At 39.0% G+C, this 25,728-nt stretch overlaps 1 protein-coding gene across 3 annotated transcripts; it reads right to left on the bottom strand.

Moving 5' to 3' along the window:
* Nucleotides 1-71: 71 nt before the first annotated feature.
* On the bottom strand, nucleotides 72-25,457 carry ASMTL (acetylserotonin O-methyltransferase like). Of its 3 annotated transcripts, none has more exons than XM_041422125.1 (13): nucleotides 25,319-25,457; nucleotides 24,195-24,326; nucleotides 22,423-22,470; nucleotides 21,721-21,785; nucleotides 20,674-20,735; nucleotides 18,512-18,620; nucleotides 14,308-14,734; nucleotides 11,214-11,376; nucleotides 9,282-9,466; nucleotides 7,448-7,577; nucleotides 6,212-6,355; nucleotides 5,588-5,710; nucleotides 72-408 (listed from the first exon to the last, which is right to left on the bottom strand). In XM_041422125.1, exons 1-13 carry the CDS (start codon nucleotides 25,409-25,411, stop codon nucleotides 194-196), a joined length of 1,896 nt encoding a protein of 631 aa, XP_041278059.1. In that variant the 5' UTR covers nucleotides 25,412-25,457; the 3' UTR covers nucleotides 72-193. The 3 variants fall into 3 exon arrangements, with proteins under 3 accessions (XP_041278059.1, XP_041278057.1, XP_041278060.1); XM_041422123.1 differs by lacking the exon at nucleotides 72-408 and adding an exon at nucleotides 2,982-3,634; XM_041422126.1 differs by lacking the exons at nucleotides 72-408; nucleotides 9,282-9,466; nucleotides 11,214-11,376 and adding an exon at nucleotides 2,982-3,634.
* Nucleotides 25,458-25,728: the final 271 nt, after the last annotated feature.

Raw genomic sequence — 25,728 nt, 5'->3', positions numbered from 1 at the left:
GCATCATTCTATTGAAGTCTAAAATAAATGTAATTAATCTTTCTCCCTTTTTAAAAGCAATACCACAACGCTGGCATTTCTTGTTACATTTCTTGCTTATGGTATTGTTGGGAATTTGAGAATGTATTTGGATAATTACAAAACATCAAACACAAGTATAAGACATCCAGACTACTGCTTAGTGCATTTTTTTCTAGGTCTTAACACAGAGAATGACATCTAACAAATTTCCTGTTATTCTGATTTTGACATTTGTGAATCCATGTTGTTCCAGCAAAGCTTGATATTCAGAGCCACTTCTCTCCTTTCCCTCTGTCTGCACAAGCATGTTCAAAGACTGCAGCAGAGCTTTGCTTCTGTTCTTCTTCTCATCATCCAACACCATTTCAGCCAGCAAAATTGCACAGCCTAATTTAAAAACAAACACATGCAACAGTTCTAATCCGTTATCAGGCAAGAAAATTTCTGCTGCCGTATAGAGGGGTGCAAACTACAAGACCTGGGTGATTTGCTTTATCATTTATGGATTTGCTTTCCTATTAAATGACTAATCCACTATTAAATGAATAATCCACTCCTCTCACAAACCGCAGGAAATTCCCTTTCCCATTATGGACTGATCAAACACTCACAAGTCAAATCACATCTCTGTTTTCAGGGGAAAAGGGGATGACTTCTGTAGACTTGGCATGAGGACTATAGAAAACAGTAAGATAGCAATAGAGTTGCATCTCTTTGGGATATATTGCTGCTTCACATTCATATTGAAATGATGCCAAACAGAGAGAAGAGTGGATGGCAAGCATTACAGAAGCAGAGAAGCCTTCAGAAACAGAATGTTTCTGTTCAATACATTCTGTATGTTATTTCTGTAGGACCCAAATTCTTTGTGGTGGGACTGACCTAAGGATGAAAGCAGAACTTAAATGATCTGATTTACAGTCTTCTTCTCCATACTCAGACCTGTGAGGGGAAAGGGAAGCCAAGAGAGGGCTACTGACAAAAGCATTGTGATACATACTTGCCTTTTGGCCTGACACCAACTCAGATCAAAATAGCAGCAGTTCAGAGTGATTTTATTATGAAGTGCAGCATAACATTCATACCTTTCTGACCTTTAAGACAATCTTCTCAGAGCCATTCCAACTTGTACAGCTCAGATATTCAATAATCATCAAAATGTTTTAAAACTTAATTCCCCTCATTCTTCATGTCAGGAATATTTTCCTCAGTTATGCATATTGCTTAGAATCTTTTCAGTGTTAGACTATTAAACCCACTACTTCTACCAGTCAGCAAAAGTTATTCAGAGCAAGTGAAAAACTTAATTTGTATATTAGTAAAATGAGCTTATAATTCCTCAGATGACTGGGCTGCATCACATGATTGCAGAGCACCTGAGCCTGAAACAGACCACAGGAGATCTCTAGTCCAGCCTCCCACTCAGAGCAGGGCAGCTCTCCAATCAGCTCAGCTTTTTTCAGGACTGGCTTCACACATAGAAGCCTCCAAGGACAGAGATTCCACAACCTCCCTGGACCATCTGCTCCAACACTTAATTATCCTGAGAGTGCAAAGCTGTGGTATATGACCACAGACACCATGCCCAAGGGCCTAGTGCTTAGTGTTGTGCATTAATCACAGAGTAAATGAAGGCTGGGTGGTAGCCAAACACATTCTATTAAAATTTTACAGTCAGAGACACAGTTCTTAGGGGCACAGTTTTAAAGTCTGTGACAGTTACAGGTGTGCCAGCTTTAGGATTTGTCTGTTTCTGACTCAAGCAGCTTAGAGCAGCTTAAGGAACAGCATTATGAACTTCATGAGTAACTATGAGACACATCTGATTGACAGGGTGAGTCTCTCTCAACATACAAAGCTGTTAAGCTAAGAGCAAGCTTCATGTCAATGTGGAAAAGAAACATTTTAAATTTATTAATTTGTTGAATATTCAGCCTCATCTATTTTAAATTCAGCCTCATCTGTACAGATGAGATCAGTCAAAATTCCATTAACAGAAATAAACATTTTAAATTTATTAATTTGTTGAATATTCAGCCTCATCTATTTTAAATGTCTGTACAGATGAGATCAGTCAAAATACCATTAACAGAAACCTTCTGCTAAGAATTAAAAACCCCAATGTGGTAAAGTTTGACACTTCCCTGATTTTGTACACCTGAAATGCTCTGTAGGAAGCCTGTTTCTCCTAATGAGTTGAGCCACTGTGGCACTTTTTCTTTACCCATTGGTCAAGGAGCAGAGTAACTCCTGATTAACTAACATCCGGGCAGATGCAACTCTTAACCTTCCTCACCAACCCTCTCTAATTTGCTGAGGTTGGCGATTCAGTATTGGCACAGCCTCTTGCACACTGGCTTACTGGGACTACTGCTGTACAAGTGACAGGCAAAAACCACACAACTGGTAGAAAGAAAGCTAGTTTGGAAGTGTAACTCTAATTTCCAGAGAGGCTTCCATTACACCTTAAAAAGAAAAAATAAATATCAATGAAGTATCGGGAAAGAAATAAACATTAGGAGAGGTGACATTAGCGAAAAATTTCTTGAAGAGACTGGATACAGCATGCACTTCTCCAATTAAAGACTGAAGCATGAAGAAACTTTTATTTTTTTCATTTTCATACAAAGTTTTATACATAAATCCTAAAACTCATCTCAATTAATGAGACAGAAAGCATATATGGCCATTCAACCATATTCAGAAAACCCCAGAAGTGACAATAAGCAATATGAACAGCTCTCAGCTGCAGCCTGTGCAGGTACATACTGTGGCTGAGGGCCAGAGGCTGCTGAAATTTCAACTGTGACACTACAGCTGTTGTAGGAACATGTTTGAGGTTTGTTCTGTTTTCACTTTTGCTTGTAGAAGAAGTGCTTTAAAAGACTATATATGAGATGTTTTGGAGTAAAGTCCCACACAGCAGTGAAAAAGAGGACTATCATCCCCAAATTCAGGCAGATGGTACAATATTAATTTTTAATTTCTGATAAAAATTAGTAGTAACCACTGAACACACTACAGAGGAGAAATTCTCTTTAGTTTTATGGTCCAAGAAAACTAAGGTATTAATGTAGCTCAGTACAAGCAGTACTTGCATTTTTAACCTGACATGCTATACACAGCTATGCCCAGTCTAAGTTTAATACAGTATGCAGAAGAATTGGACATTAAGGTATTTCACATGCAGGAATGTCAGCCTGCCCCAGATGCTTTTTAAAATGCACAGAATTCACTCTGGCAGAAGCTGCACTCCGACTTGTATCCAAGGCCTGCAACAACTATGCTTCAGACAAAGGGCCAGAATGATCCTCAACTGCCAATATGAGCTGGTTGATGATGGGTATATTGCACAAGGGGTGAAAATTCAGCATCCCAGATTGTTTCTGGGCCCACTACAGTGACAGATTCTTCTTGAAGCACAGAACAGCATCTAATAAGTTTCCTGTGATCTTAATTTGTACATCTGTGAATCCGTATTTCTCCAGTAGCTGTTTATATTCTGAGCTGCTTCTCTGCTTGCCTTCAGTCATACTGAGGGATTGTAGCACAGCCACAGAAGGGTGCATCTTCTGTTCATCAAGCACAGTTTCTGCCACTAGCAAGGCACTTCCTGCATTTCCAAAACAACCAAAAGTGGTTCTGTGTAAGTATTTTTAGCTTCAACTTTAAACTGCTTTTTCAGAGACAATTACAGAATCCCCTCAGGTTGATTTTTTTAATGGTCTTAGTGGAAATCAGTAAAAGAAGTTTACTTTCAGTCCTCTCTTCCTGGAAGCAACCATTTAATTGTTAAAAAGAAGGGAGAGTTTAGAGCACTGTCTGCAGAAGTTCAGATCACTTCCTGCCTATGCTCTTAAACTCAGCCTTGCTTTCATTTGAACCGAACAACTCCTGTAAGCATCTGTCATAACCCAAACTTTGCGTAAGATTAAGACAGTCACCCAAAATTTTCTTTCATTATTTATAATCAGGATTATAGTTTATAGGCTAGGTCTTATTTTGCATCCTCTCCTCTGAAACAAATGTCAGACCTACACTCGCATTAAGGCATCAGATGATCTTAGTGGTCAGGCTTTTCTGCTTTTTGTCTTCTCTGATCTTTAATACTGCCTGAATACGAGTCAGCAGTGTGCCTTGGCAGTCTAAAGGGACAACCATGTTCTGCGGTGCATCTAAGCACAGGATCAGTAAATTCTGTGATTTAGTCGGGTGATCACTAAACAGGTGACTGTCTCACTCTACTCTGTGCTGCTACAGCCTTGCCTTGAGTATTGTGTCCAGTTTTGGGCAGCATAATATTAAAAAAAAAATAAAAATCAGACTATTAGAAACCATTCAAAGGAGGGCACAAAGATGGAGAAGGGTCTAAAGGGAAAGCCTTATAAGGAGAAGCTGAGGTCACTTGCTTTGTTCAGCCTGGAAGAGATAGATGGAAGACCTTTTTGTGGTCCTCAACATCCTCACGAGGGGTAATGGAGGGCAAGTACTGATCTTTTCACTCTTGTGACCAGTGACATGACTCAAGGAAACAGCATGAATCTGGGTCAGGGGAGGTTTAGTTTGGGTATCAGGAAAAGGCTTTTCACCCGGAGGATGGCTGGGCACTTGGACAGGCTCCCCAGGGAAGTGATCACAGCACCAAGACTGTCTTGAGTTCAAGGGGTGTTCAGACAATGTTCTCAGGCACATGGTGTGACCCTTGGGTAATCCTGCATAGGGCTAGAAGTTAGACTTGAGGATCCTGATGGGTCCCTTTGAACCCAGCATATTGTTTGATTTGGTGTGTAATTTTGGGTGCCTCAGTGTATGTGACCAAGATGGTTAAGGGCCATGAGGCCAAGATTCATGAGGTGCAGCTGAGGTCCCCTGATCTGTGGTACGCACTGGAACAGGCTACCCAGGGAAGTGGTCACAGCACCAAACCTGCTGGAGTTCAAGGACCATCTGGATGACATTCTTAGTCATATGAACTAGTTTTAGTTAAGCCTTCGAGAAGCAAGGAGTTCAATTTGATGACCTTATGGGTCACTTACAACTTGAGAGAATCCGATGATTCTACGATTCAAATGTAGTAGAAAGTCAAAGATGTTGCATATTTCTTAGGGTATGTGTGCATAAAGTAGTACTGAACTTTAGCCAGTTTACCATATTCTGGACACTACTGAGATAGCAAAACAACAGCAAAACAAACTGCTGCTTCTTGATTTACCCAAAGGAACTTTAGTTAGGCGAATTTTATGTATAGAAATAAGCACATGCTTACTTAATTGATGATACAGGGCTTAGTAAGAAAGACTGGACATGACAGAGACTGTGGATATGATACAACTGTATGTGAAGCCTGCAACTGTAGTAAAAGCTTATTATATATAGTTTTATTTGCAGTTTTGTTTCCTTCTTTTTCTTAGTAGGTATTATTATAATGCAAGCCCACACATTCAAGGAAAGGCTACTATGACTGAACAAAAAATATAGTAAGTTCATTCTAGAAAAGCATTAGTCAGTGCTTATTAAAGGTACATTAACATGCACCTTTAAGTTCACAAGATGGAAAAAAACATACCTGGTCTGCAAACAGCTGATATCTTACTTAACAGCACATGTATCTTTTCATCAGGCCAGTCATGAAGAACACGTGAAAGGATGTAAAGATCTGCTTCTGGAAGATTATCCTTGAAGAAGTCACCTGTTGGAAAACAGAGTTAGTACATTCCTAGAGAAACCACAGAGTACTTACTGCAAGAACAAGGCACTTCAGCAGAGTACAAAAGTAACAAGAATGAACAGGTACAGGTATGCCCTGATTTGCAGATAAGTGTAGTTAAGACCAGATCATAGGCAAGAATTGTCTAACAAAAAAATGGAGAGCAAACATAAAGCAAGGAAGGAGACAAAGTTCTTTGTACTCGCCATTTTGATCTTGTCTAGAAATAAAATACCTCAGACAAGCACATGCAGCCTCTGCTTCCAGTGGTATTCAAAAAATGACTAATTCATACCTATTTAGCCACATTCTCCAACCATTTTTTATCCCCACAGTCTTGAAAAGTATTATGTCCCCATTTAGCATGGGTGAACCTATAATTGCCTTGTACTAAGCTATGTTTGGGGTTAGAGCAGCAGCAAAAGAGCCTGTTTGTGCTCAAGGATAACAGAAACCAGAAGAATCATCATGTGCTACATTTACCTGACACAAATGTCACTGGAGCAGTGTGCTGTCCTGAAGGCTGAAAGTAAGAGGTGTTCTCAATGACTTCTGGAAGGTCAAATACTGTGACCTTGAGATTTGGGTATACTTGTACTAATTCATGAGCCAGAGCTCCCGTGCAACCTGTTAAGAGTTTAAAGAAATCAATTCAAGTATTTTCTCCCAGACTTTGCAGACATTTTTAAAGACAAGACTGTATGTAACACTGTGAAATAGAGACATCCAACCAGAACCAGAGGTAGACAGCTCAGCAATGAACACAGGCAACAAGATTCCCTGGTTGATAGAGCAAGGTTTTAAAGCTTATGGAATGCAGGCATGACTCCTTACTGACACAGAACTGCAAATGTGACCTTTGATATCAGTACCTCAGGGTTTTTCTGGGGAGTATCAAAATGTAAATGAAAAAGCATATACTTCTATTTGTTGAAGAAGAACACCTCTAACTGTTTAGCATATACAAAGCACTGACACATCAAATTTGACAAACACTCCCCAGCATAGTAAAGATGATCAAGTTCTGGAGCCTCTGCACAAGTGGCAATGGTTGCACTAGTATTGGGTTAATTCCTCCGAGATGCTGTCCACCTCTTCAAGCACTAAATGAAGTATTCTTCCTTCAGTGGATCTTTCCCTATATAATAACACTTCCCCTCTGCAGCTCTAAACACAGAATTTCCTTTAAAAAAAAGAATGCTAAAAAGCAGAGTTTCTTCAGGTATATCATTGGTCTTCAACATTTTGATGGACATATTTGATATTAATAACTACAACAATACATAAAAACAAAACCATCAGAAAAGAATCAGAACTCTTGTTTTAGCAGTGCAGTGTTTGACACCCCAGTAGTGGTGATTCACTACTTGCATTACTTTTGAAGATCTTGGATGTGCCTAAGGAGAGCAGCAACACTGCTGAAAATAGCACTCCCAGCACAATGCTGTATCACCTGAGCCACTATCTTATTTTCAGCCTTGAATTGTGTAACTGATTGAGACAAACATTCACTTATCTTTAAGCTATTCTAATACCATTTAGGTAACTCTGCTTTCAATTAGCTGCACTGTTCTTTTATCCTGACATTGCAGTATCAGAAAAACAACAGTAAATACTATTACTGCAGTTCTAGTGAAAATGTCTTTTAAGTAACAAAATGTGGAACTGAAATCAAGCTTTTCTCTTAAATTTGTATACAAGTTCAACTACAAGCAATACCTCCTAAATCACAAGCAGATTTAAACCGTGAAAGATCAAACGCTGTAGCCACATCTCTTGCTGTCAGGTGAGCAATGCTGTGCATGGCAGCCATAAAACGTTGCTTTACCTCCTGGCTGTGATAATAGTCCTAAAAAGGGGGAAAAGCAGTGTAATTAAAGTTTATTTTCATAGTTAATTAAAAGTACGTACAACCAAGGCAGTAGGTGAACATGGTGAACATCAGAATTCCCAAAATGAAAAGGTCCATTAAAAGTGCCACTGACTGTTTGTTCATCCAAATCCTTTGCCGCAGTGATAAGCAGATTTTTGCATCCCCTCAAGAATTCTGATCACACAGACATCTTGAAAGGACAGATTTAGGAGAATGAAAGAAAAATTCTAGTGCTCCTTCTTGATATCCTCACAAATTGCATTCATTTCACTCAAACATTTGTTTTCCCATGACAGAAAAATAACTAGCTAATTGGACCATACCATAAATCAGAAACATTAAAGATCGTTCTGGTTTTTTTTGATTAGGGAACAAGTGAGCAATCAGTAGCAGAATGTCATGCCTTTACCTTTTCAAGGACACATACACACAAATCCCTTTACCTTTCACCTTTATACAGATTTCACCAGTTATGGCTGGCTTTGCAACAACCACGAAGTGGAAGTATCTCCAGGCTGTGGTGTGCATAGTGCCATAGGCAGCCCACAGATTCTCCTCAAGCACATCATCCTGTACACATCCTGTACCCAGGTCCAAACTGGACACAAGCATCACCCAAGCAAAGTTAATAAGCCAGATGTTTAATAAAGGATGAGCTCCAGTGGTTAATTAAACCACTTAATTGTATATAAATGTAGACATATACTGCAACAGCTATCCTAAAGCAAAGTATCTGAACTCCCTTTAAGACACTTTGAATGATTTCCAATGGAGTTTTTTGCCCTCCAGTTATTTAAGTACTAAAATGAAGCTAGTAGAGCTTTTAAGTCTCCAGAAGTCCTTATTGGCTATACATGAGGGATGTAGACATCTCCTTCAGGAGACTGCCTTCATCACCATCTTGAAGTTTAATACAAATTAAGGACCTCAGAAGGTAGTCTGAAGTACAGTTTAAGCCAGCAGTGCTGTCAAAGACATTCTCCTGCTCACACTACCAGCTCTCTGCTTACACAGGCACAAATATTTATGCCTCTCAACCTGCTTCACCAGATGGGTAGTTGACAAGTTAGGCTAGTTACACCTCCAAGTGATTCTCAGTCTGATCACATTGACTTGGGATAGCATTAGGAAAGGAATACCACAGATTGAAACAGATGGTAGAAGGATTACAATTTTATCAGTAATAGATATCAGCTTGAAGCTTATACAAAACTACAAAACTTCATAAAGGAGATTAGATCCCTTCTCCACTGCACCAACACAAACCAGCTTTGACCACACAGCACAGCCTAAACTGGACGCACATCACTATGAACTGACTGGCATCCAATATGGAAGGAGTGCATGTGTGGTAAGGTATTATCTGGTGTTATAAAAGGGACACAAATGTAAATTAAGCAGTCACAGAGATTGTTCTGAGAGTGTCCCACTGGGATGGGCAACACTTCATCTGGAGAATTTCTGTCAGCACTTAAATTTCCCAATATATTCTGTGATCGCTCCACTACTTCACAGCCTAAAGTTGAAGGGAACAGAAACCTGGGACCAATGAATTGCATTGTGTTTCTACCATTTCTGAGGCTGACAAAACTTTCTTCAGACAGCTCTGTCTCCATTTGTCCCTAGATCAGTTCTGGGCTCCTCACAGCTGGTTTTGATACTAGTAAGAGTTTATATTACCTTAAATAGATCATCTGCTTTCTTTCCAAAGGCTCGATGATTCTGCCTGCTCCCTTCTTTGACAGCAGACTCCAAGTTTGTGAAGAGAGGCCAAAGGTGGTCATTAGAATGGATAATGTAGCCATGAAGTGAGTATTTGCCATCTGAGGTCAGGTAGGTATTTGCTGAGTCTGTATTACTGTAACCTTACGGGATGAACACAGTTTTAACCAGTTTTGTTTCAGTACTTTGCAACTGTTGTTGAAAATATGAAGGCATGTTTCACTGCATAAAAACTAGTAAATCCTGATCTTATGATCTATTACAAACAATTTTGCACAAAAAGTAATTCTGGAAGTCTTGTCATCCTTAAAGGAGCAAGTACTTAGCTTCAAAAAAAGACTTTAGATGCTGGAAGATATAGATATACACTGATTTTTATTTTTTTTTTTTTTTAACCAGAGTACCTCAGTTAGATACCTAATATTCAAGGGACAGTATTAGAAATTCCTCATTATTGACTGTACTTTTGTTTAGACTATGGCTGCTTCTACCCTGAATTCAAGCTTTCTCTTTGTCTTTATGTCTTTGTCTTGTCCTCTAACAAGAGTTAAAAAGACTCCTTTATTTTCTTTTCTTCACACCTAATCATTTCAAGTCTTACTATGTAAATTATACATATGGAAACTTAGAACTACATAGTGTTGATTGAAAAAGTTAGTCCTAATATTGACTCCCTCACTTACATACACGTTCATGGACGGCTCCAGTTAGGAGCACTAAAATTTAAGTTGTTGTCCACCAAGATGGACAGATTGCAGAACTTTCCCTATTAAAAGCTTGATCCTCTGCTGAAAACTGTTGGCACTGATGCAGCAGGAAATGGAATTTTGACAATCACTTTAGACAGATTTAGATCACTTCAATGGAAAAGCCTTCTAAGGTTATCAACTACAACCTTTAACCCAGCACTAAGTCCAACACTTAACCAGGTTCCCAAGTACCACATCTACACACCTTTAAAATACCTCCAGGGATGGTGAGACAGCCACTTCCCTGGGCAGCCTGTTCCAATGCTTGGCCATCCTTTCAGGGAATAAATTTTTCCTAATATTCAATCTAAAACTTCCCTGATATACCTTGAGGCAGTTTCCTCTTACCCTGCTGTTAGTTACTTTTAAAAAGAGACCACCTCCCACCTGGCTACGTCCTCACACATAACTGTGGAGAACAATAAGGTCTCTTCTGACTCTCCTTTGCTTCAGGTTTAACACCCCCAGCTTCCTCAGCCACTCCTCACCAGACTTACGCTGCAGACCCTTCATCAGCTCCATTACCCTTCTCTGGACGTGCTGCAGCACCTCAGTGTCTTTCTTGTCATGAGGGCCTCAAAACTGAACACAGGATTCAAGCTGTGGCCTCACTAGTGCTGAGCACAGGGGCACAGTCACTGCCCTGGTCCTGCTGGCCACACTACTGCTGATATTGGCCAGGATGCTCATTGGCCACCTGGGCACACACTGGCTCATGTTCAGCTGCTCTTGAACACCACCAGGTCCTTTTCCACTGGGCAGCTTTCCAGCCACCTTCCCCCCAGCCTGTAGTGCTGCATGGGGTTGTTGTGACTCAAGTACAGGTGACTGAGCTATTACACTGTTCCCTGGGAATGTCCATGCAACCTTTTCTTAGAAATTTGGTCAGTATTATGTCCAGAGAGCAAAAACAATCTAAGGTTTCCATAAAGGAGACTTGAATGTGTTCATTACATAAAGCCTTCCCCCACATGAAACAATCCCAGCTACTAATAATGAAAGCAAAGGAACCTATTCCCCTCTGCCCCAAATACAAGTTACCCACAGTATCAAGTCAGAACCTGTGACCTTAAAAGCATCTCTTCCAGTCCTGCCTGTCTTTTAGTACCATATACAGTTGCAGGGAGGGTAAATTAATCACCTTGTGGTGTTTTCTCCAGTAATCCAAGAGAAGCACATGCATCAAGGAGTCTTTCAGTTCCACATACAGAGGCTCCAACATCATTTGCAATATCCACAGCCTTCACTGGACCTTTATCTTTCAGATGATCAAATATCTTCAGCTTAGAGGCTACAAACAGAGCCTATGTGTAGGTAAGAAATTGTTATCATGCTGTGTTTAAAAGACTGCAATCAGAAAACAGAAGAATTATATTGTTTGCCTAGAATTATTTTACACAACTACTGTTATACTACCAGAACACAATTTAACAAACCTCCTAAAAACTGCTCCCTTCCTTCTCAGAGGGTTTCAGTATCTTGGCCAAGTAACCTTTAACAATAGTGTTTGGGAGAGGAGGGAACTCACAGTATTCTGGAATGCAGCCTACAAATTTTGTATGAAGACCCGCTTCCTTATTGAGATATTTAGCACTTCCCCATCTATATGGCTATTTGACATAATGGAACATTCTTAAGCATATGAACCAATACCAAAATTTGATAATAAAAATTACTATTAAATAATTATTAAAAATTAAATTTGATATGCCCAAAGCATAAGGAACTCAAAACTCCCGACTAAGATAGTGTAACAGCTTCAATTGCTAAAATGCAAGTCTTTATTTTATTAAAATTAAGGAAAAAACCCAAAAATATTAATAATAAGAAGAGTAAAACTTTATAGGATAACTGTACTACAGGCACCCCTTAACAGGATGTGTACACATGGAATGGGGACAACAGAACAGCTAGTGCTTGATGGTGAAAAAAGCTCATGGGCAATGGCTGCCTTAAATTGAAAACCTTATCTGAACTTTTTTAAAGACATGCTAAACAAACTAGAGAGTAAAGTTAATGAGGTATGGTAATATATACCTTTCCATTCAAAATTAATTTGCAATTCTATAGTTTCTGTATTCTGAAGCAGGTAAAACACCTAAAACCAAGGAACTTATGGAGAGCATGACAGCAGAGTCAAGTGCAGCAATTACAGAACCCACTTATTTACAACTGCAAGCAACTATAATGAAATTTAAATCGAAAGGTAATAAAGAAAAGAAGGGCCTTGACATTCTGCTTAATAAAAATCAAAGGGAGAAAAAGAGATGAACTTTGAGAGGTAGCTTTGCTACTGCATGTATTTATATTCTATCATCTTCGCATATTTTTATTCTATTTTATAACATCTTTGTTATTCTAGTGAGAACATATAGCTGGGATTTATTATAATTCAGGCTTTCACAATACTGAGCCAATTACACCCAGTTTACAACCAGATGGCTTCCGAGACCTGCCCAGTCTTTGGACTGATACCAACTGGAAACTATTAGAACAGGAAAAAGAAGGTGAGAAGATAAGGCAGAAAACTTGGCTGACCAACCCATTCAGTAATTCTCAGTTCCAAAAAAAAAAAAAAAAAAAAGGAATTAAAGAAAAATGTAAAAGATTTAAGTACAGATCAGACTATGTATATTTGGAACACAGTAAACTTCCAAGTTTTTTAACTTGTAAGTACTTAACCCTGATCTCCTCCTGTTCTGCAACAGCGCGGTTCAGAGGAAAATAGGCAGCAATACGTTCACCTGCAGGAGATTTTACTCTGCTTTATAAAGTTCTTGAAGTGACACCCAAGAATCAAAATGAAAAAAAACTTGAGTTTTTCTGGAAATAAATGCTTTTGTGTACTTATACCTATTCTGCAAATGGAAACACGATGAGTTTTGTCAGATGGCAATACATCACTACTGGTCATTAATTTTACAAAGATCCATTTAGTGGGGAAAAAAATCCCACTAGTTCAACACGTGATTCAGTATTTCATACTATGACTTTACACTAGAGTAGTGAGAAAGTTGTTCCTTTTGTTTCCAGCCTCCACTGTCTTTAACTGCACAAAACTATTCAGCATCACATCACTGTAAACAGTGTAAGAAATGTACAGCCACATGCTAATGATTCTCGATATTTTTTACTTAAATTGAAGAAATGCTAAGCATCATCTCACCCATTCAAATATGTCACTCCCCATAGGTACACAAGAAGTTCACAAATGCAGCACCCTCAAAGCCACTTCATTCCAAACCTCTCAGGCCAGCTTTGTATGCCTACAAAGCAGCACACCCACAGAACCACACCACATGATCACACTACAGTCTTCCTTCAGAGCTGAGCACAACTCTCCACTGTTTCAGCAAAACTATTGCTCACTGTCTGGTGTGCCCCCCTCCATTCACCTCCAAGCTGCTGATCTTTAGCTCCAAGTTTGCATTTCACTGCCACTTTAGCACTTTTTTCCCTGTATCTTCCTAAAACACAAATAACTTGGAGACCAGTGATCTATTACAATGATCACTGTTCATTTCTTCTTCCTCTTCTTCACTATTGTCTTTGCCACACTGGAACTATGTAGAAAATCTGGGAGTACTTAAAAAGTCCAGCTATGCATTTCTCATCACACCTGGCTGAAACACAGAGCATGTGACCTTGTTTGTGAGCTGTTGTGAGTATATGCCTCCATCAGATACAGCATGGATATTATCAGTTAAACACATCCAGAACTTGAAACAGGTTATTAAAAAATAGTATTCTGAAGAGGCAATAAAAAATTAAGATCTCCCACGGAATTCTAATGCAAAGCATTAAAAGTTACAAAGGAAATATAATACATACAATTCTTGTCACAGTTTTAAGTCAGGTGAGTTAACCACATTAAATGGGTTTTTTTTTGAAGAGTATATAATTCCAGCTTGGTTGTGTTCTTCTGATCAGTAAAAAAAAGAAAAATCTGCAACTTCTTTTCCCTCTCAACTCAAGGGATAAAATTATCCAATAGGTAACTGAAATTTCATAGAACACATAAAAATAAATACAAAAAGACAAACCCAGCAATATTTGCACTGCACCAAGTTTCAGCTATCTTAAGATTCTCCAGAACGTCTGCGGCCCTTTTTTACTAATTAGTAATACATTCTTTTCCCAGCTGAAGTATTTCACAATGCCTGTTACATAGTGAAGTCCAGTGAAACAAATGTATCAGACAACAATGCTATGAGTAGTTTTATTTTTTCCCTTACCTTTGAAGCTCTAAAACCATCCATCAGCTCTAGAATTTTGGATGGAAGCTTTGATGCGCTCTGTGACACTCCATTCTGATTTTCCAAAGGTACTGTAAAACCAGTTCTGACAGCAGAAGTCTTTTCAGAAGTGTAAGCAGGTCCTGAGGAATGCATCCCACTGTGGTCCAACTTACTAGCAACTTTGTGCTCTGTGAAATTTGAAGATTCACTTTCTCCATCACTTAGGTTCTCAAAAGTGTCCACAGAAGGGATAGAGTCATACTTTTTATGTTGTATGTTATGTTTAGAGGGGGGATAGTACAATTCTGCTAGCTTTTTGCAGAAGTGATTCAGAGGAAATCCCACCACATTCAAGAAGTCTCCATGGACATACTCAACTAACATTCCACCAAGGGCTTGGATACCATATCCACCAGCCTTGTCCCTGAGGAAGAGAAAGCAAAACCAGCACAGATCTCATTAAGGTTAAGAGCAGAGATATCACAGAATACTAATGATACACCAGTACTGCAGAGGCTGGAATAAAGACTAGTGTACCTAAGTTACACGCAGATTAAATCTATTAGGTAGGCTCAATGCTTCAATTTGTAAATTACAAGATAAATATAAGGATCAGTATTTCTACTAAGGGTGAGGAGCCAAAGGTCTTGATGCTTCAGACCGTGCAAGTGCAACAGTCACCTAAGCAGCAGGTGACTGCAGAGTGTGTTGTCATAGGTTACCAAATTGTGGTTACCAAAAAGGTAACACTGTCACCAAGAGCAACATTGCCTCTGATGCATACTGACCCTCACCCAATTCCACAGAAGTCTGAAAAACCTTCAGGAATGTTAGATCCCAAAGGAGCTCAACAAAGACGACCTTTTAGAACACAAACAACTGAGTTCTGAAGTCAGAGATTGCAGATTGCATACATTGCAGATCACAGTCACAGGAATACCTAAAACAAGAATTGGGAAGACAGGTCTTTCTTGGAGAAGAGCAACCTATTCAAGTAAGATCCACTACTCTGTTTAGCCCTATCCATCCATCTCTTGTGCAACCATCTGAGACAGAATAGAGTTGTGGTTCACAACACTGTGCTCTTAGATGTCATGGTAATACTGGTAATTTGGCACAGGAATGTACATGCACAGAAACTAAGCTTGGAAATCAATTTGTCTTTAGGCGTAATTATGCAAATTCCACAGATTGGAATGAAAATATATACAAGTCAGATAAGCTGCAGTAGACCCAACAATTTTACTGCTCTCATACAAGGAACAAGGCAGTTGAAAGTATGTTTCCTACATAACAGCACAATCTGAAAGCCTACATCAGCAAGCTTAGAAACCAAAGGTCAGTCAGTCTCAGATCTATTAACTTAAGGTAGTATGGAATTACACAAACTGCTTGAGAAAGAATGTTACTACACAAAAAAAATCACTGCTAATGTTTTCATCTAAGATTTGATCAGTAGCTCTTTATTTTTAGTACTTACCTCTGGATTCTCTTTCTAACAGCATGCTAAAACAAACAGAGGAATCAGTATACAGCAAGTAGGATTTTCTGAATTGCTATAAATTGTGGAATAGGAATTTTCCTTTAATCTTGCATTGTAAGCACTACCTTATAACTTTGTCATTGTTTAAATTATTTCTTCTTTTATAACATTCTTATGATTTACATAAACTAAATTAGGAATATTATAATGACTAAAATGTCTTCTCATTTTTCAATGAAGCTATAGTTATTTTGGTATATGCTTACAGGTAGGCAAAAAACATTATAACCATCAAAAGCAGCAGTGTCACACTCCCAGCAAGAACATTAATAGAAATGGCTACATATTTATTTTTTTGCAACACTTTAGGTTCTAGGATTGGATCCTGAAAAGAACATTTATATTCTTCATTTTATTCCTTCACAGTAAAGTGTGAAGCTGTACAGCTTCCAGCTGTAGAGCTGGAAGGTGTCATCACCTCCTTCCCAGACTGCAGTAGAGTCCTTTGGTTTCACTGCCATCAGAGGACAGCTACTAAAACCACATAGGATTTTCAGGCCAGCAGTTGTAAGCAGAGACAGATAAAGTTGTTCATAAGGGAAAGATTACAAAATAAAAAGCTGGGTCAAAGTCTACTCATTATACAAGCCCAAAACAGTTAGGATTACTGTGGCACAGCCTTCTTTCTGCAGACACAGAGAAAGAAAAGGAAAGAAGCAGTGCTGGCAAGGAGAAAATCCTTGGTTAGAAAGAGGAACAGGAATAAAACAAAAAGCAAAGCATCTTTCTGAAGCCAAAATTTGAGGGTTTTTATAGCCTCATCATGGACTACCTTTAGACAGCAATTTCCGCTCCTTCCTTACCCATACTTCATGTCAGCTATGTATTTCTCGTATTACTCTCTGTCACCAGTGATCAACTTAAATATATATACCAATTGTTCTCTTGCTAGAAAAAGAACTCAATTTAATACTCAACAGAACCAGTAATTTTTCTTTTATTTTTTTCCATGTGATTATTAAGTCTTGTATTATTTCAGAAAAATATTTTGCCATGGAAATTTTTTAAAAAAAACAAGGAATCGTCACGTTTTGTTTAGAAAAACCTGTATGCATAGAATTGTGTAACCTGTATGAGTGCACATGGAGGAGGGAACAAAAATAACCAGAAAAAAAGTGCTGTGAGATGCTTCTTACTGAATTTTGCAAAACTTACAGGACACTGTGTTTAGTAGTTCCTTTACAAAGTCAGAACAAGTGCTTCCTATTATATACACGTAATAGGAAGATATATAAACAGGGTTATATAAACAAAGATCAATTAGCTTCTGCCTCAGAGTAATAAAATACATTCTCTGAACCTTTGGTCCCTGAGAAACCCTTGATGTTACACACCTTTTTTTAGGAGGATGAACAGAACAACCCAGCACTGCTTATGAGCTGTTTTGGTGCAGCAAAGTACTGCTACAGCTATTTGCTTCCAGAGGAAATATTCAGAATATTCCAAAATAATTTTCAACCTCACATTCTTCCTAAAAATCCATGGTCATTTCTCCTTCAAACTGCAACTTTATGGCCCACTAAATCTAAACATCATACTAACTAGCATAGTAAACATCATCTTCCAAAAAGCATGTGTAGGAATTTATTGCAAGCTGTAGTCTTGCCAAAACATTCTCTCCATATAATCCAATTTAAAATCAGTCTATTCAATAAGCTGTGAACCTCACATGTTCACAGAGTATGCCTCATTTACACATAAGCATTGAAGTATATCCAAAGTCTACACTGGTTTCTTCTCCCCAGTAAAACGTGGCTTTATTGTTTTATAGCACAAATGAGTTTAAAAACCACCACAATTTCTTACATGGTCAGAATTGAAGCTACAGGGACAAAAGTTCACATCAGATCACCTGATATGCAGTCCATAGGGCTAACTATGCCTTCAGGCAGGTCCAGCTAACACAAAGGGAAGACAAACTCCTTTCCCTGGTTGTCTCCAAATAAGTACTCTTTTTTTTTTCTTCTTTTTTTTTTAGCAATCTAGTGAACTTCACCTTAGGAGTAGTAATCAAGCCTTCTGTTCTCATCCTATTTCTTCCATGGAACTGTTGGCTGGTATATTGTTTTTGCAGATGTTGCCTATGTAGATCACTAACAGTATTACCAGTGTAGCAGAAACACATAAACTGAAGGACAATTTTGACACAGCAACATGCATAAACTGTGTTTTCACTTTTCCCAGGATAAGTAAGCATTAAGCTGGTGTTCCTTGCATTACAGCAGTGCATTTGATAAAGTAAATACACCAAGTTCTAGCTTTCTCCCAATGCAGTTCCATGATGCCCTGATTATCCAACACTAACTCTTTTCACCTGTTTGTAATGAATTATGCATTTTCTTGGGCATCCTGATCCCTGAATGCCTCTGCTAACAGAAAGATAATTGTATATTGCACAAGTGCTTTTCCTAATCCAGAGTATTTCAAGTCTTCACTTTTCAAATTAGTTAGGGTTCTAAAAAGGTAGTTCACTTTCACTGGAGAAATGACAGCTTTACACAAGAACAAAAGAATAGTGCCCTTGCATCACCCATACTATCATTTCTCATAAACAGAACAAAATTTCACAGAACACAAGACAATGTTTTACACTGGCTTAATAATGTACCCTAAGTCCTATTCTCAAGTGTTGTGTGGTGGCATCAGGGTCTTACTTACATTGGCTCCCCACTGTGAATGTACTCCCATAAGAGCTCTTCAGACAGCTCAGAAAATTTTACTTTAGTCTCTTCATAGAAATCGGTAATTTCCATCTCTAGCTGACTGTCTACAGAAAGAAAAAGGTTTTACTAGAAACAGGAATTGTAGTTTAGAGAGCGTAACATCTAGGCTGTATTTCTTAATCATTTGACAATTTTGCTTGAGAAAAATTAAATATATTGCACAGATGTATGAAATGACTAATAATGTTCTTCAGGGACAGTGGACTCAACTTTCCCAAAACAGTATGAATTTGCATTTTAAACTTCTGCAGTCCTGTCTCAGGAATAAAAGACTACTCTTCCTGTGTGGAATATACTCTTAAATTAACAGTGCTTACACAAAGCTATTTATGGATTCTGGCACACACATCCAGCACTGAGCACAAAGCAGGCTACAGCCACCCTTCCAACTTTATGAGTGTGGTCAAAGAACTCTTAACAACCTATCAGAGTTCAACATGTAGCTGCCATAAAAGTGGGTATGTGCAGCTGCACCTGCACTTCAGACTTGGGTATCCAGCAGTCCCATCAAGAACCATCGCCGTCATCTTCCTATCATCTCTGAAGAGATAACAATATTATTTCAGACTTCTGTAGTGGAAGTGGATGAGGGAAGGTGCAATAAAGTACTGCAGACCTGGGTATGGACCCTGCTGTATGTGGTACACTGTGACCCTGCTGTCACTGCAGACAGAGGCTTTTCCGAAACATGTTCAAAAGGTAACAGCCTTGCAGAAAAGAGTGTGCACATTGCAGATTATTAGCTCTCTCTAATCTTTTCTATAAACATCAAGCATCTCCTATTACCACATTTCTGGCAGTAGTGGAAATGCTTGAGGAAGAGTAAGAAATAGCTACAGTACATTTCAAAGGAAGAATGCTAAGCAATTTCTAATGGTGATAGTGTGAAGCCCAAACAAAATAACATTTGTGCATATGAAGACATTACCAGGTCTTTCAGTATTGATAACAAATTCTAGTCAGCTCAAAATAAAAAACTTCATCTTTAACAAGTTAAAAAACACATTGTAATTATAAACTAGCATAGTAAACATCACCTTGCAAAAAGCATATGTAGGAATTTATTGCAAGCTGTAGTCTTGCCAAAACATTCTCTCCATGTATTAATTTTGTAGAATTACTATAAACTGTAAATACAGTTTATAGTAATTCTACAAAACTGTTCTATTGGTTGCATCTCTTGGGGAATCTGCAGACTAAAGGTATATTGTTATTCATCTGACTGTGATTCAGTTCAAGTTTGTACACTTCAAATGAGATGTGCTGTTATAGTATCACTACTACAGTTGGGTGCACTTAATTTTCTTCCTAGAGTAAACAGTTAAAGGTGTTATTTACATTGCTGGGATGCTCATAGGAACCCCGTGGTAACATGTTTTATTTCTTTTGCAGCAGCTCTCCCTCTGCTGTACTAGCACATTAGCAGTACTGCATCACTAAATTTAATTCTATTTTACAAGAGTTAAGAGCAATCATTCCAGAAAAGATTAAAAACTTAATTTGTGTACAGAAAGATTATGCCCATTGAAATGTCTGCAAAAGCTCTACTAAAAGACTACTGGCACAATTATCAAACAATGCCCTTCAAGCACTCCTCAAATTTTATTAATGGTACAGTTTCCATAAAAACAACTCACTTTCTCTACAAATGATGTGATAAAGAACATTGGTGTATTGCTCCCTACAGCTTCTTAACAGTCTGAGGCATTAATCCTCAACTGGTGTAAGCACAACACAGAATGAAGTTGATATGGATCACATTCAGCTCAGTCTCACAGTCTGTAATACCTTACTTGAATTTAATTTAGAATATTCCACAACTTACACTGGCCTTTCAATTAGTCTCATAACTTTCTGAGACAGTATTTCTGAAGTCTATTGTGTCTTGTTGCTTTCCTTTCTGTGTGAAAACTGAATACAGGAAGAAGGTTGGCTTTTGCGGGGAGTCTTCAATTTATTTTTTGATAAGGTAGTTCTTGAGTAGAAAACCAATTCAGACTGTATATGAAACATTTTCATCCTGTTTCTTTACTTGTACAAGTTACCATGACAGTAATTTTTAAAACAAATATTGAGTTGTAATAAAATGATGCGTACCTTTACTGCGGCAGTGTATAATAGCCACCCCTGTGAAAACACTGTGCTCTTTCCCATTTAACCTGCCAGGCAAAAAATGTCCATTAAGCAACAATTATGAAATGTTCTACATTAATATATTGCTACAGCCTGAGAAGCAGATCATTACATTAATGTATCACTCAATGGATCTGACACGCATCCTAAACAAATTTTATTTCAGTATCACTGAAAAGATGTTGGCAAAACAAACAAAAAAATAACCACATAAAAAAACACTACCAAAAGTAATTTCAAGTCTCCAAAATACCACTTGTATAAGAGAGTCCATGGTATCAGCTCATTCACTGTACATCAAAAAAGTGACTATTCCAAATGCATTAGAAAAGGCCAGCTGGATTAAACCCTACTGTTAGGGCCATTTTACTGTTTCACTGAAAGCTGGCAACAAATAGCTAGGTGATGTAACTCAGACTAAACATGTAATAGGGAACTAGAGCATATGTTCTCATTTCATCCAGACTGGCCCCCAGAGATCCCATGGCAAGCCAGAGAGCAGAGGAAGAGCCCAGATTCCCTTACCCGTGGCTCTCTCTTGCAGCGGCTCCAGAGTGCCACGCTGTGGCCAACTAGCTCTGAGGACTTTATTTGCTGTGTAAGCAACAGATGTGTAATAGCAAGGGATTGTGAATCTTTGAAGAGGCTATTTAAGGAATAATCTCATAAAGATTAGCCAGGATAGTTCTGAATGAGATCAGCAGCATCTCACATGCTCTGTCCCCGACAAGATTCCACACAAAATTGTAAGGTGAAACAGTGCATGAAAATTTTCATTTGACACCTTGGATATATGCAAAGATGCATCATCTTGTCTGCCCTTTTTCCTGGAGTTCTAAAAAGTTAAATATTTAAGTGCTTTTCATATCCCTAATTAAGAGATTAAACTTATAATAAACAAAACAAAACCCCCAAAAATTTGCATGTATGCCTTCTGTGGAACCCTTTTGAGAATCTAAGTGATGGAGAAATTGCATCTTCAAATTTTGTATCTTACTTAAAACTACAGACCTTGATAGCATCCTGTAGGCATCTTGCTTATCAGCTGGTTTCTCCAGGATCTGCTCATCTACAGACTAAAACAGAAAAACAGAGTGAGTATGCTGCTTTTTCTCATTTCTCAAAAATTGAGGTCAGAAATTATGTTGATATCATGCTTTCAGCCAGGGCTTCAGACCTGACTCTATTGAGTAGAGCAAGAAGTACAGATACTTTGGTAGAACAGGTAATTTAGTGTCAAGCACAGGAGTGCTACTCTATCCTCCAATGGCTGCACCTCTCAAACAAAAGGATAATTCAACTTTTTCTGTCCTTAACAGTTCACTGTCTCTGTGAAGATGTCAGGTACAAAGTGACCTCCTCCTACAAGGCGCAACACAGAACTGTTCACATGATCTGGACTTCTCAACAGACAAATCACCTGAGAACAGAATTTCCATTCCATATTAGAAGATCCAAGGCAATATTTATTAAATGGCAGTATTAAGTGTCCCCAAAACCAGTATCGAGGCTTCTAGCTCTCAAGATTTCAAAAATTACCTTGTTGGGAAAAAAAAACCCTAAAAGCCACATCAACAGACCGAAAAAAAAATGTATCATAATGAAGGTATAACCTCACAGTGAAGGCAGTTTTCAAACTTAAACCTAAAGCTACAAATATTTTCTACACTTGTCTTAAATTAAAATAATGCTAAATCACGAAAGGCTTCTTACCACAATAGTGTCTGCTCCTATGACAATATCAGGTGTTCTCATATGCTTCTGCAAAAGCAAAAGAAGGCATTTGTCAGAAGATGCAAACAGAACAAAATCTTTTAAGACCTAAGGTGAGAAAATAGCAGTTTACTGGTTTAGAAGGAGGGCTCTACACTGGCCTGAAAACAAAACAGTATTTCCCCTTTTGCACTGTTCGCAAAAGAGTAAACATTTATACCAACATAAAAGTGAGGCTTGAACACACCATTCTCAAGCCACAAATTTGCCCAAATACATTACTGATAAATAAATGCATCCAGGAAATAAAGTGCATTCTCAAAAGTCAATCTGGTCTTCAAGGTGGCAAACAATTCCTTTAAAGGAAGTCCCTAGTACTGGGAAGCCAGAGAATACAGCCCTTGAGGACCATTTCTCCAAGCAAAGTTTTACTGAAAAATAAATCCCTTTTTTTTAGCTACACTTCATGTTTTTCTCTTAAAAGGGAACACAATCTATTTTTTTAAAATATGAGAGGTAGTGATATATAAAAATTCCTTGTAAACCTTTCTTGACTTTAAACAGTATCTGTCCTTACAGCTAAGTTTTGATTTACCTGCATATTTTAAGGTATACCACTGTTATTTATCACAGCATGACATGAAACCTGTCTGTAATGGTGACTATTATAATAAAACATTTATAGGGAGGCAATTCTAGACAAAGACTTGCTGTGCTCAAAATTGTTTAATGATGTCTAGAATTAGTTCTACTAACTCCTGTATGAAGAAGCATTTTGAAATCCACTGAACTAGCATTATCACCAGCACAGTGTTTTGCAATGAAAGCCCAAAGTAATTTAGCAAGGTTGGGTTTAAAATCCATTCTCCTATGTTGTACCATTGTCTGGAAGGTAGTTGACAGAAAACTGGGTAACGATTTACACTGGAGATCATGCAATATTTGCTTTGAAGAATGGTGACATCTGGCAACACTGTTAATTTAAAGTTTTCAACATGCCTTTTCTGCTGCTAGAATAGGATCAGCAAACACCCCTGTTTCAGAGCTGTATTATTAAGAAAATATTATGGTTCATTTTGTGAGATTTAATCCACTCAACTTTTAAACAGGTTCTGGTAGCAAAGAGCCTTATGTGTTCAAGCAGTGATCACAGCCAAGGTCATAAGTCAAACACCACTGAGAATGTAAGTTGCATCACCAGTTTTGATAAAATTTAGGATACAAAATGGATGCCTTGTGTAACAGAATCTGAAATAATATCAACTTCTCCCTTCTTAAAATTAGATAGACAAATTCTGTTTTAAAACATTCTAGGCAAAGAAAAAGTAATTTTTTTCTGCTTTCCTCCAGTACACACAATTTCTGAGCTATTCTTGTCACTCCTTCAGTGAAAGCTACAGCAAAGCACTGGGATCACATCAGTGTTTTTCTGTGGAGTCTGTCTCCACAATCAACAAATATGTGGAATGAAGTTAGCCATACACCTAAGTGTTGAAAGAAACTGTGGAATATATATCCTGCACAAGAGTAGGTATGATGCTGACAAAAGATGCAGGCCGCTTCAGTTTGTGGAAAGCCTGAACTGCAGGGAGGAGACTTTTGATTAGGCAATTTCAAGACACCATCTTCACAAATGACAGGAAAACATCCATTAGCCTTCAGTGGAGAAAAAAAGACTCAGGGATTACTTAAGAAGTGCAGGCAAATTAAATCACAGTAACATGCACCACCTAAAGACAAAAAACTCAATGCTGTAATAGCTAGTAACTTACTACATGCATTCTGTTTGCTACTTCAAGAGCTTTCTGTTTTGCTGTTTCCACAGCATACTCATAAGGGGCTGTAAAAGATGACTTTTCTAGTGTCTCCTTAAACCAGGATGGAACCACCTCAAACCGCAGGCCCTGTAACACAGGAAAGTGATGCAGTCAATCTGACTTCATTATTAAACATTGCTCTCAAAGCATATTAAGCAAATAGTAAATTTGACATCTGCTTTTTTACAGGCTAACACATCTCCCCCCCCGCCCCCACCCAAACACACGGAAAAAAAACCCCAGTGCTTCTATCAGTGTTTAGTGCATAAATATCCTTTACACGCAATCTAAAACAAAATAATCAGAACTTTGAAATTAATGTGTATAATTGATTTTGCCCTTATTTATTAGAACCTAATCACATCAAAAATTTCATTATTCTTTTCATATAATAACTAACAGTATAAGCTTACACACTTCATAAACACAAGACTATTCTACTGGATTTTTTTTTATTGAATCCATCCATAGCACTTTATTCATGCAACAGCAGTGCATATTCGTACAGGAGCTTTACTGCACCTTACACACATGATAAATAGAAAACAAAACCATTCAGTTTCTGATTGGTTTCGGCAAACAATGCCCAACTATTCTTCCAACCTTTTGCCTCCAGCTTACACTTGTGCATTTACTACACCCAGCAGGCATGCTATGTTTCTGATAACTTAGTGCATGACTGAACCTCGGTGCTTCTGCACACATTCGTATTTTGAAGTTAACTTGAACTAATGTGGAAGAAATATCAGTTGAATTATTAAGAATGGTAACACCAAGTTGAATAGGTAATACTCAATTGCTATTCAAAAGCCTCCGCAGCCCGCCCAGCGAGGCCGACACGTTCCTCCGCAGGGGCTGAACGGTCTGAATGACAGGTTACGGCCTCCTTTGCTCTGCACTAGTGCATTTCAGAAAGGACATCTCTCCTTTATTGCCCCGCTCCCCTCCCGCTGGTCTCATGGAGCGGGCGGGCCGGGAGGCGTCGGGCCCGGCGGGCCCGGCAGGCCCGGCCGGCGCTTGCGGCCGCCGCCGCCCGGCCCCGGGCCCGTGCGAGCCCAGCGGCCGCCGGCCGCACTCACCACGTTGGTGAGGATCTCCCGCCGGCGCGGCGAGGCGCTGGCCAGCACCACCCGCTTGCTGACCAGCTTCCCCAGCACCGGGTTCAACACCATGGCGGCGGCCGGCTGCCCTCAGCCACTGCTCGGCGCCGGTCGGGGGCGGGTAGGCGGCGGCGGCGGCTTTATGCGGCGGCGGGGCCGCGGGGCGGAGCCGGGCCGGGCCGGGGCGGAGGAGAAGCTCGGGGCCAAATCCCTGGGGCACGGGGCGGCCGTGTGTGGGGAAAGTGGTTCGGTAGCTGTCCTGTCGTGAGGGAAGGGTTTTAGCTGTCGCGGTCATCCCCTGCGCACCAGCTGACGGCAGCCTTGAAACAGAATCGGTCAGATTGGAAAGGACCTCGGAGATCGAGTCCAGCTTATGGCTGAACACCACC

This window comes from Onychostruthus taczanowskii, unplaced genomic scaffold (genome assembly GCF_017590055.1).
Source record: "Onychostruthus taczanowskii isolate IOZ18803 unplaced genomic scaffold, ASM1759005v1 scaffold71, whole genome shotgun sequence".
Taxonomy (NCBI): Eukaryota; Metazoa; Chordata; class Aves; order Passeriformes; family Passeridae; genus Onychostruthus; species Onychostruthus taczanowskii.
The sequence above is the reverse complement of the archived record's forward strand: the minus strand, read 5'-3'. Positions and strand labels throughout refer to the sequence as shown.